The sequence below is a fragment of the Thalassophryne amazonica genome, chromosome 22 (genome assembly GCF_902500255.1).
Source record: "Thalassophryne amazonica chromosome 22, fThaAma1.1, whole genome shotgun sequence".
Taxonomy (NCBI): domain Eukaryota; kingdom Metazoa; phylum Chordata; class Actinopteri; order Batrachoidiformes; family Batrachoididae; genus Thalassophryne; species Thalassophryne amazonica.
This window is the reverse complement of record NC_047124.1, coordinates 10,162,696-10,175,770: the sequence shown is the minus strand read 5'-3', so window position 1 is coordinate 10,175,770 and position 13,075 is coordinate 10,162,696. Positions and strand designations below refer to the sequence as shown.

The window sequence follows — 13,075 nt, the reverse complement described above, 5'->3', positions numbered from 1 at the left end:
TTTGCAAATATTTCTCTGTTAATGCATTTTTTTATGTTTTTAAAAAAATCATTATTGCATCACCAAATGAAGAAATTAGACATGTGCACATTGCAAATATTAATTAAAAGCAATGGTTTTACATTTTTGCTGCCCCCTGTAGGTGTGGAGGTGGCAGTCAGGTGAATGCATTTTACTACAGGGTCATAAGGAGCAGGTCAGATGTTTCTCTCTACTGTCCAACTCACCTGCTGACTCCAGACTGCTGTCCTGGTCCTTTGACGGCACCGTCAAGGTGAAGCCTGTGAATACTTGATGCAGTATCTTTAACAGCTGTTGAAGCCAAACACAAACTAATGTCTGATCTCTTTCTCCTTTTTGCTACAAGGTGTGGGACATAGAAAGCGGGGCGAAGCTGCAGGATCTGGAAGCTCACCGGGGAGCCATTCTGGCCGGACGTGTTTCGCCAGCAGGAAGCTACTTTGCCACCACCTCTGCTGACAAGACTGCTAAGGTTCCACACTTACTCACCCTCACAGGATGAGGCATATCTGTTTGTACTGCCAGTAACTGACCTATTACACATCAGTGTATTTCCTCAAACAATTCCTGAAGAAGGCGAGAGAACGCAGAGATTAATGTGCAGCAGATGGCATCAGGTCTGGCCAGTTAGCTGCAGGTCAGACTGTCCTCGTACACCCACGTCTAGCGGTCATTTATCTGTTTTCAGTGCTTGTGCCTGTTGACCTACCACCAGTTTTACAGACTACTTTGCTGTCTGGGTTCAGTTTTTGCAAACGCATTATTTTCAACCTTTTGTGAGCGGCGCATGCTAGACCTTTATGTTGGTTGATCTTGGTGCTCTTTGTCTTTATTCATATTCTTGGACTGTGAAAAATAACTGTAGGCTCATTGCTAGGTTTATACTCCATCCAATATTCATCCACAGACAACAATTGGGGTTCTTGAGTATCCATCATTAGAAACGGTGAAAAGCCGGTCTCACGGGCCATTTGTTCAAACAGATGATTGAGTGCTGCCACACAGTTTCACACGGGAATTTAGATTTGATCGATAATTGCTGGAGAGAATAACCATTGGGTCTGCAGCCAAACTGGCCTCTGTCAGTGAATGTTGGTGAGAATGTGTGTTTTGTGGATTTGGCAAAGATAACCGAGGTACAAGTTTGTTCTGTGGCTGGTTAGCCACCAGTCATCGGCATCACTCTCCAGACAAAACACAAATACCCAGTTGCCATCAGTGTGGAGGTCAAACCCCAAAGATCATCCATGGGTCAGGCGGTGGCGGTTGGGGTGGGGTGTCATGGAGGCTTTCTTCCGTTTCTCTTTTGTCCCCCTTTTCCTTCCTTCCCTTTTCTCCTGACCTTCAGATGAATGGGACTTTGTGTGCAGCTTGCCTGCTGACAAATGAAGTGTCTAATTATGAGCTTTGTTATTTTTACTGCAGCACAGGATGCGACCAAGGTAAGGAAGGAAGAGAGGATCAAGCGAAACCAGACGCAGGAGTCGAAGAATATGAAGAGAGCACTGGATGAGAGAAATATGAGAAGAAAGAAGAATAGAAATAAGTTGGCAATAGATAGCGGCATAGAGTGAGAGCTCTCATTAGCAGTGAAGTGCAGTAACGACATTAGCTGTGTATTTGTGTTTGTTTATCGTTGAACAACCTGTCAGTGAGCAAGGACAGATTTGGAAAGGAGAGATTTAAAAACTCATTATTATTCTCTGAAACATTTCTCTTATTTTTATAAATGTGCAAACATTTTAAATTCCTCTTTCAAATGTGAAACTCTTAAATAATTAAAGGTTATTCAGTGGTTTGCATCATTGTGAGTCAGAATAAAAATATATGCATCATGTATGTATATCCAGGTTTTATGTTGACGTGGTTTTTTTTGTTGTTCTTTTGCATGTGTTGCTAATTGCACCGCTGATCTGGGCTGTCAGCTTTGGCATTGTGAGTCCTGGCAGTGTGTCCACACACTGAGTGGTCATCAGGATTGCGTCCGCAGCTGCCAGTTCTCTTGGGATGGCCGACGCCTTGCAACAGGAGACGACAACGGAGAGATTAGGGTGTGTGTTGAAAGTAGCTTTAAAATCCTTTTATTTTTTCTACATTATGATTTGTTTGTAATACAGGTGAATATATGAGGGTAGATCTTTAGGAGACTGTGTGGGGAAACAGTAAAATAAAGGAAATTGAGCATTTTTATTATGCCCCAAACTATGTATGTGGCCTATGAGACACTTGGCAAAATTCTATTGAACCTGCATTAATGATAAATATCCACCAGATGGAGATATTGCTCCATTTCAAGAGCCTTGAGTACAGGCCGCTGTGGGATATAATGAAAAACCTGTTGCTTATAATAGTAGATTATGTAATCATGCTTCGTTTGTGTGTAGACACATTATTGTGAAAATAATAATATAAGACACTTGACACCAACAGCATAGATTCTCCTTGTGGAATAAGTGAGCTGATTACATTCCTCGTTTGATTGGTGCATATGTTTTGAATATTAATGAGAACGAAGTTTTCACCACTTTCATAGTCATCACTAAAGAATTCCCAGTGATACAGATTTATACATCCAGAATATGTGTATTTGTGTGGTGACACAAATATGAAACATCCTAATCATATTGCTAATTTGCATAATGCAGTATATTCCATCAGACAGAATTTGGAAATGCCTGATGGGACTCAGCATATTCAGAGTGAATATATTATATTGATACACATAACATATTAATATGCTAATCAGGTGTGGATTTGGAAACACTATAGTTCTTTAAATTACAATTCTGTGGCGGTGATGAAAGTTGTCTATAATTAGTGCATTTCCCGAAGTGGAGCAAACAGTTATTTATGAGTTACATCAGCATCGTGCGTTTGACTGTTGACCATGAATATATTAGTTTCTGAAGAGGAGTTAACATCAGGTGATGCTGGTTAGTTTGTAAATTTAGGTGCTGGAGGGTTTCTGTTCTGCTAGCTGAGAGGCCTGTTGCCCTCGTCAGCGTTTATGGCGGTGATCTCCCCTTTAGCTCATCTCATCAGACGTTCGGATAAAGTGCTTACTAATGCATCATGATTGAGCCATGCACAGAGGAGAGGAGATGAAAGGAGGGAGGAAGGTCTCATTCTCGGGAGGGGTGCGTCAGCTGGTGGAGGTGGTGAGAGACATGATGATGAAACAAACAGGAAGAGGAGGAGATGTCCGACAGTGGGAGGTGAAAGGAACAACTCAGGCTGCCAAATTGCTTCCCGAAGGTTTTGGAAACTTACACGCAAAGTAAGAACACGCGAGAGACGGACTGTAGAAAGTAGCCTCTGAACACAACTATGCATGGAAATCACTCTGCGACTTCGCAGCCCGCAGCGAGAAATGACAGCCACCCATCAGTCAACTAGGAGTTAATGCCCTCTGGTGGCCTCCTCGCTGAACTGTTCCAGCATACAGTACATCCATCAGATCCAATTACATAAACCACATTGAAATCTCACCCCTGTTTCTATGGGAACAAACGTGAGTCATTGGGTATGAAACATGCCAAGTGTTAAATATAGCTGTAGGTGTGATGTGTCATTGTCAGATATACCTGGCATGTGCACAGTAGCATAACCGCTGCAAAAGAGACATCTTACCGTTTGTGAACATATCAGTTTGTTCATACGAGATGCTTTTTGTTTTTTTGTTTGATTTTGTTGTCATTCTCTGTGTGGTTGTACCGTTTCTCTACCGAATTATGTCTGGCAGCAGAACACAACCAAATATCTACATCAACACCAATACTGGTGGCATTAGGAAATGTGGGCACAGGTTTCAATTAGAGAATAATCCTGTTGTGTCTGATTTGCGGACGTTCATGCTGGTTATACGGTCGCAAACAGAGCTATTTGCGACCGTATAACATCATGAACGTCCGCAAATCATCAGACAAAAGGGGTTTAGTCCCATTCTAATTCATTTCCATTGTTTGCATGGTTTATTTTTCTGTAGGTAATTCGGTCAGTGAGGCTTACCATCGAGCCGAGGCAGCGTCATTCCAACGGCGCTCAGGGCGCGCAGTAATCATCAAATGTGAAAATCCATCAAATGTGAAACGGTAATTCTGTATCAGAATCCACATCAGTACTTTAGAATGGTAGCTTAAATTCACCCATTTCTGGGGCGGTGACAGTATGCGATTTTCGCTCGCTCTCAGCTAACACTGCTAGCAGCGTGGGCTGCTGGTGTTCTGTTTAATTGTGCGTCTCGTCGCATAAATCAACAGTTCCGCGTCCCGACTATATTGCGTGAACACCGGTCAGGGCGCAGAGTAATACATCCAAACATGAAACGGTCAAATATTTTTCCACCTTTACCCCGAGATTATAAAGTCTGAAATCTCACGCGATTAACCAGTCAGATTCATGGAAAAAATGTAATTGCATTAGAATAAACCTATGATCTTTTTTTTTTTTTTTTTTTTTTTACAAAAACTGTCTTTCACAGATCTGGAGCATCAAGGATGGCTCTTTGCTGAAGATTTGTTCCCGGGAGGGTAAGGATGGCATGGACTCCCTTCATGGAGGTTGGGTGACTGACCTGCACTTTTCACCAGACAACACTCTCCTGGTTTCAACCGGAGGTTATATTAAGGTATGAAAACGAATGAATAAATTTCATTGTCACTAATGCAGAAAGTGTTTGCCAGATTTTTGACTGTGGAGAATACAGCGATTTATACTAGGTATTATTGGTGCGATTGATTGGGTACTAATGGAATAAAATATTGTCATTGCTATACCCATTATTGTAAAGTGCAACGAGATGAGGCTTAGATGCCCGAGGAATAAATATAAAGAGAAGTTAAACAGCACAATTTACCCAGATTGATCAAGTGTGTAATATCTGCTCATGTCATTCTACATACGTCTTCCCAAAAATAGTTAGGTTTGTCAGAAGGTATGTGGGAGACTCTGCTTATCAATGATTGAAGATCATCATCTTCTCTGTCATCTGTCCATCGCTACTCCTCCTTGGATTCTTATTGGATCAGTCTGAATTGTTAAATTACGTTCATTATTTCCCCAGGAAGTGGAAATAGTGGATATCACATCACATCATCCAATCACTAATCGTCACCGGTAATTTTAATGTACCAATCTATATTGGTAACATGCTGATAACTTTTGCAGGAGAAATGAGGTCCAAGTTTTCAGCGCCAATCAAGATTTTGCAATGATTTCAAATGGAGGATGGTGAACGTCTGTGCTTCAAAAACATCTTTCCATCCACAAAAACCTGTAAAAATGCATCTTTTTGTTTTTGGACAGTTACAAAATCATTTTTTTTACTTGATAGTTTTGACAAATGTACTTTTTACATACTGCACATTACCTTAAATGGAATACACGCTGATATTTCGCCACACAATGCTCCGGTGCTTCTTTCTGCCCATAATCACGAGTGTTTCTACACATAAAAACTCTGATCAAGCTTCATTCTGTGTCTCCTTTTGTTTTAAAACACAAGTGTTGGATGTAGAGTTGTTTAGAAATGAGAGAAAGCTGCTCAGAACAAAAGGAGTGACAGAGATTTACAGTGCGTGATATAAATCTTGATGTGCTAGGATACTGTGTGTGTGTGTGTGTGTGTGTGTGTGTGTGTGTGTGTGTGTGTGTGTATTTTTTACTGCCAGTACTTTAAGAAGAGATGAGAGTCACGGAGTTGTGAGTCTTAGCTGGGCGCTCATTGGCTGTTTAGTTCACTATGATGTAATCCCCAAGAGATAGGAGCTCTGATTGATGAGGCTTTATATTTCAGGCTGCCTGTGATACTGCTCGCGTGTGTGTGTGTTGGGGGGGGGGGGGTGTTCTCGAATATACACGTGCACGGCTTTGCTTTTTCCTGCGCGTGTAGGTCGACTCAGTTGCTGCTCTTAAAAGGCTTTTATGGATGGATTTCTAAAACGTCATCATTGCACTGTTGATTAGAAATGCAGTTCACTCAGCTTATCGGCGAGGGGACGTTAATAAGGTGCAAAAAGTCAGTTATATAAAATGTTATTTTTCTAAAACAGTCCCCTTTCAACCTTCCCTGTGTTGTTGAATTTGGCACTTGTGGCCTCCTTAATGTGATATGCAGCGCCGTCAGTGGCACACGATGAAGGTTGAGCTTCAGCGGTAGAGGCTTCAGTTGGCGCTCAGCCCTGCTGTGCAAAAATAGGAACCACTGAGCTGCTTCACATGGACAAAGATACATGATGATAGTCCAGTGTAGAGTTGGTTTTGGATTAAATTGAATCTGCCCTCTTTTGGATTGCATCCATAAGTGCTTTGGACATGTGGATTTGGAATGTTGTCCTGATTGAACAGCCTTCTTCTTGTCAGCTTCTTATGCCAAATCTTCTTGATCTCTCCTCGTGTACTGTATATGTGTAGTTGGCAAAAACCCTTCAGTGGTAGCGGTGAGTCTAACCCGCTCCACCTAGAACTGCTCTTTCTCTCTCATTCTGTGACCGTAATAATTATCGTAAGGTCATCTATACTTCTTATGATAGATTATGGAGCATGCTCGCTGTTTGATTATTGCCAAAATATGTTCAGCAATTAAAAATATAATAGTAAGTTCCTTCGGCTGCTCCCTTGTTTGCACTTGGGGTCGCCACAGCAAATCCAAGGTGGATCTGCATATTGAATTGGCGCAGGTTTTCCCCTGGATGCCCTTCCTGATGCAACTCCACATTACATGGAGAAATGTGGCAGGGGTGGGATTTGAACCCGGAACCTTCTGCACTGAAACCAAGCGCACTAACCACTTTGCCACCACCCCTGCCCGGCAATTAAAAATATAATGAAATGCTAAAATACCTTCAGCCATATGAGCATTGTGTTCTTTATAATTTGCAATTGTTTAATTATTAAGATCTTATTGTTTTTTGTAGAATTTGTACATGTTCAATAAAGCCCCTCTATCGCTCACTCAATCAATCAATCAAAAACAATATTTACGTTTAACGGCATCTGCAGGAGGTCGTGCGTTTGCATGAGCTTTCGACAAAAGCGGAAGTTGTGAAAATCAAGGAATATTTATAGATCACCCTCTGTGCATTTGCAGGTATTGAGACAAATTTAACGCCATAGAAAGTTAGCTTTGAGTTGGCAAAAGTTAGCATGCACGCTAACATCCACGATTTTGCTCCACAGGTGTTGTCAGTTTCCATAAACAGCATTTTAGTTTTAGAAGTGTTTATTTCTCGCTAGCTTTTACATAATAATTGACAGAGGTTATATTAACACACAAACAAAACACAATTTTGCAGCTAGCCAAACCAGCTTGACATCATCATGCTAACATCTGCGAAATGTCTTGTAAATCACTTTAGAGGTGTTATTACATTGCAAAAACAGCGTTTTCAGTTTTAGAAGTATTTATTTCTCGCGAGCTTTTCATAATATATGAGAAACATGTTGTATAAACACATAAATGAAGCGATTTTAGACAGACCTGCCACTGACGGCGCAGCTCTACTGTGATTGGCTGTTACCCTGTCACTCAAAAACAAACATTTTATAACGAATGTTTCTTAACATAGGTCAAGGTTGGCCATCTTTGAACTTATACAAGGTCTGTGTCCCAAGAATGTTCCCTGTAAATTTGGCAGTAATAGGACTGGACTTATGCTGAGCACAGACAGACGGATGGACGGATGCAAAGCCTTCGTAATACCCGATGGCCATATTTGATGAAATAAAAAATCCTGACTGTAAAATTTCTCATTGCTAATATTTATCTCTGCTGTCTCACATTTTAAAGTGTGTGACATGACAACAAGAATAACAGTGTTGACAAAAAATAAACCTTTTAATTTTTTTTTAACAACTGTTAAAGATCCATAAAATGTTTATTTCTGTCGTTCTGGGGAAAAGGGGCTTAGTAATCATCTGAATGGCTTCCTGTGGGTATTTGCTTTGCTGCTTTCCTCAGATGGTGTAAGGCAGAGATTTCATTATAAAGGATCAGAGGGATTGTGTAAGATGTGCGTTTGATATGAATCCCTCTACGTCTGTGAGCCAATGTTTGGCTTGAATCCCAGCTCTGAACAAAGACATCATTGAGTTGTATTAACATTTTAAAAATGGTTTTCTTTTTAAAAAACAAATTTAAATTAGTGGTTAAAAATGTATTTTCAATATATATGTAAATTTATATGCATTTTTAAAAAGTCATACTTGAGTGGATACATGAGGTAATATAAAAAGCTGCTGAACAGTTTGATGTGTGTGTATGTAGATCATCCAGTCTCCTTCACCGTCCCTTTGGGTCAATTTGAATTGCTGCATTAGATAATGTTCTACACCCCCCAATCATAACAGCATAACACTAACATAATAAAACATAAGTGAATGAATTGGAATGGCTGCACTTTGATTAATAAACAAGAAAAAAAATACTTACAGTAGTGTTCAGAATAATAGTAGTGCTATGTGACTAAAAAGATTAATCCAGGTTTTGAGTATATTTCTTATTGTTACATGGGAAATAAGGTACCAGTAGATTCTCACAAATCCAACAAGACCAAGCATTCATGATATGCACACTCTTAAGGCTGTGAAATTGGGCTATTAGTAAAAAAAAAAAAGTAGAAAAGGGGGTGTTCACAATAATAGTAGTGTGGCATTCAGTCAGTGAGTTCGTCAATTTTGTTTAACAAACAGGTGTGAATCAGGTGTCCCCTATTTAAGGATGAAGCCAACACCTGTTGAACATGCTTTTCTCTTTGAAAGCCTGAGGAAAATGGGACGTTCAAGACATTGTTCAGAAGAACAGCGTAATTTGATTAAAAAGTTGATTGGAGAGGGGAAAACCTATACGCATGTGCAAAAAATTATAGGCTGTTTATCTACAATGATCTCCAATGCTTTAAAATGGACAAAAAAAACAGAGACGTGTGGAAGAAAATGGACAACAACCATCAAAATGGAAAGAAGAATAACCAGAATGGCAAAGGCTCACCCATTGATCAGCTCCAGGATGATCAAAGACAGTCTGGAGTTACCTGTAAGTGCTGTGACAGTTAGAAGATGCCTGTGTGAAGCTAATTTATGTGCAAGAATCCCCTGCAAAGTCCCTCTGTTAAATAAAAGACATGTGCAGAAGAGAGAACACATCAACTGGCCTAAAGAGAAATGGAGGAATATTTTATGGACTGATAAGAGTAAAATTGTTCTTTTTGGGGTCCAAGGGCCGCAGACAGTTTGTGAGACGATTCCCAAACTCTGAATTCAAGCCACAGTTCACAGTGAAGACAGTGAAGTATGGTGGTGCAAGCATCATGATATGGGCATGTTTCTCCTACTATGGTGTTGGGCCTATATATCGCATACCAGGTATCATGGATCAGTTTGGATATGTCAAAATACTTGAAGAGGTCATGTTGCCTTATGCTGAAGAGGACATGCCCTTGAAATGGGTGTTTCAACAAGACAATGACCCAAAGCACACAAGTAAACCAGCAAAATCTTGGTTCTAAACCAACAAAATTAATGCCTCGCAGATGTGAAGAAATCATGAAAAACTGTTGTTATACAACTAAATACTAGTTTAGTGATTCACAGGATTGCTAAAAAAGCAGTTTGAACATAATAGTTTTGAGTTTGTAGTGTCAACAGCAGATGCTACTATTATTGTGAACACCCCCTTTTCAATTTTTTTTTTTTTTTTTTTTTTTTTAACTAATAGCCCAATTTCATAGCCTTAAGAGTGTGCATATCATGAATGCTTGGTCTTGTTGGATTTGTGAGAATCTACTGAATCTACTGGTACCTTGTTTCCCATGTAACAATAAGAAATATACTTAAAACCTGGATTAATCTTTTTAGTCACATAGCACTACTATTATTCTGAACACTACTGTAAGCGCTAATGGGAATTAATAATTAAATGTTACATTGAGTTCCATATCTAAAGGCTACAATCAGTGCAGAGTCTGTACCTGCACTGGCATGTACGTAGCTTTTTAATACAACTGCTGTAATTATTATGCCTTTGAACATTAATAATTTATTCCTAAAGACATACTGCTACTTGCTTGTTTTTTATGTGATGCTCTGAATTCTGTTTGATTTGATTTCTGCTTTTGGAGCTATATATTTGCTTTTATATAACTGCTGAATGGATCCTTGTCATTTGATTGGCACTCTGTATGTCACATGACATGGATTATTCATCCCATTTGCGTTGCATTGCATTTAGAGTGCAGTTTGGTTCCATTTAGAGTGCAAATTTGGTTCCATATGTTTGGTACCATTGCACTCTGCGCGCACACACTCCAACGCACCTGCACAAATGCATGCGCACACACACGTGTGCGCACACAAAACAAAGCCTCTGCGCTGTCTGGAGGCTGTTAGCAGGAAGTTGGAATGAAAAGCTGGACTAATTTCTTCTTTTTTTTTTTTTTCTTTTTTTTTTTTTTGTAGTCCATGCACACAAGTGCCGACCCGCTTGTGTGAGCGCGCGCACGCACCTGTGTGGGACAATGACACAAGCGAGACGATTAGATTTGGTGAAAGCTGGAACATGCCATTCAACTCGGCTTCATCTCATTGAATAGTATGTTCTAGCTTTCACACCTCATGAAATATTCATCCCATTAAACTCAAACATTCATTATTTGTATATCGGTTGCGCAAAAGAAACCTCCTTTAAAAAAATGTTGTATGCTGGAGTATGTGGTGATGCTATTTATTGGGTTGGCAAATTGGGACACGGTCATGAATCACGTCACCCTGAACTCTGATCTCTATTATGAGAAAGAACTGGTGTTAAGAATAATCAGGAGTTTGCAGAGAGATATCAGGTCCTGTTTGATCCAACTCTGAGGATCCGAGGCTTCGTGCAGAGTGACTCGGTGTGTTGCTGCTGCTAAACAGTGCGACATTGTCATTGTTGCTGCTTTTTGTTATTAACATGTTGTTTATCCTGCTGGAGTTCTACTCATCTGTCACTGCTGTTTCTTATCTTGCTGTCTTTTCCACTCCCTCCATCTCCGTGCATGGGCGAATGGTGGGAGTGTGTGTAATTTAAAAACAGCGGCCGTCTATTCCCCTGCTGTGTACTTGTGCACGCATTTAATGAAACATTTTTCATGCGTCTTGTCACGGCGACACTGTGTCACTGCCGCTTTGCTTCTAAAAATCGTACACGTGCATGCTGGTGAGCGAGATGTGTCATGTCAGGGAAGGTGTTACTTCCTGCTCTTGTCGGCCCTTCGGCCAGTAAATGTTGCACCTGTGTCACACACACGCTCCTAAAGCTGATGAGACAATCTGTCATGGCGCCATGACCCAGAGGATGGCAGCAGGTGCAAAAAGGAGCTTCTGGACTGTGCACGCCTTCAAACACCTGGACCGATTTTCCCAGCAGCCCATAGTAATTCACACCGAGCCTTCATGCTTCATACAAAACAGGCTCTGGACAATTCTCACCCCCAAAAATATTGACGCTTCCACCTGACGAATTTTATTTGAAAGAGTTTCTCAGTTACGTATGAAGATTTAGTTGTTTTCTTCAGAGATGTACGTTTTTTTTGGGGGGGTGGGGGGGGTGGATGAATTACTGGATTTGAAAATGTTGACTGTGCCACTATTTATACCAACAGTTAGCTGTTGTTGTTACAATACAGAAATTTGCTCAAATCTGTGCTTGTCTCACATGCTGGTTACTCTGCATCTTGATATGCCACACCTGCATGGTGGATGGATTATTTTAGCAAAGGTGAAGGGCCCACGCTAATTGATTTTAAGAAATTTGTGAGAAGTGAGCCTTTTTTGTGTATAGAAGACGTGTTGCAACTTTTACTTCAATGCATGAAAAATGAATACAAATTGAAAGGGTTGCCTTCATGTTTTTGAGTTTTATGTGGCTGGAATTTGTTTAAAAATCATTCCCCATTGCAGAGAAGTGCCACTTATGGCCAGCAGAGTCATTGAATCCGCTCAAGCTATGATTACAATAAAATACTTGCAAGCAAATACTTTAACATTCATAAAGGTTCTCGAACATTCATGGCAGATATCTGTCAGACTTCACTCAGTCGACTTTTCACTGCTGTCAAGGTCACTTTAAAAGCTTGCAGTACATTTTTCCTGTATCCCCTTAGGTATAAATAATTATCGCTTTTAGATTTTGACATGTTTGATGTTGCCACACCGAAACAAAAACTGTCGTGTTGGTAGGTTTTGCTCTGTACGGCAGCTAATCTGAGTAATGCACAATTTTGACATTTACGAAAATACCACTTACGAGCAGGCGGAAAATTAAATGAGAGGCTGAATAAAAGTGTAGCTGTTGCCATGGTGTAAAAATCCCCCTTAGAGGAAACTGTTCCTACTAATCAAATGCTACTCTGAATGATCACTTTTTGTCTGATTTCAAAAGCTTTCACACTTATTATATGAAGCGGCGCAAATGACGGCTGCTCGCTGTTGTTGGCTTTTTGGTCATTATGTCAGATATTATTTCATTTTGTTAATGGTTACTCTGACTCTACATTTGCACCAGCAACAAATGTGGTTTTGACTCATAAAGCATATGTATTATATGGGATCATTTTTTGTCTGGGCACCGGGAGCGAGGGATTATCTAACCTTTCCTATGATCATTCAACAGGATTTTTTTTTTTTGCTTTTCAGACTTCTTGCATGAACGTAACCCCACTAAGACAATCTCTTAGTTGAAGGTTTATTCTCTCGCAACCGCTTCAGAAGCAAGCACCCCACGGAGCTGCTTCAGTGAAGATGGAGCTTGTACCACCACGAGCTGAGACCTTACCGCTAAAAATATCTACACTCACAAGATCTAAAACAGCTTCTGATGGCACATTTTATCTTCTCTCACAATCTATTATACTTAATTGAGCAAAAATCCCCTTTTTTCCATCCTGGACTGTGAAACCATTCATGTTTAACATGCACGTATTGTTTGTGATCTCTGGTCAGAATGTGTTTTTTTTTTTTTTTTTTGGAGTTGGCAGTAACACTCTCCCGCTACAGTGAAGCACTTCCAAAGAGTTAAGATAGA

At 40.2% G+C, this 13,075-nt stretch overlaps 1 protein-coding gene across 1 annotated transcript in view; it reads left to right on the top strand.

Moving 5' to 3' along the window:
* apaf1 (apoptotic peptidase activating factor 1) overlaps nucleotides 1-13,075 on the top strand; it is a 53,824-nt gene that overhangs the window by 28,291 nt on the left and 12,458 nt on the right. The window contains 4 exon segments of the mRNA XM_034163305.1: nucleotides 143-274; nucleotides 368-493; nucleotides 1,947-2,072; nucleotides 4,502-4,648. Of these exon segments, the coding sequence (XP_034019196.1) occupies nucleotides 143-274; nucleotides 368-493; nucleotides 1,947-2,072; nucleotides 4,502-4,648 (531 nt within the window).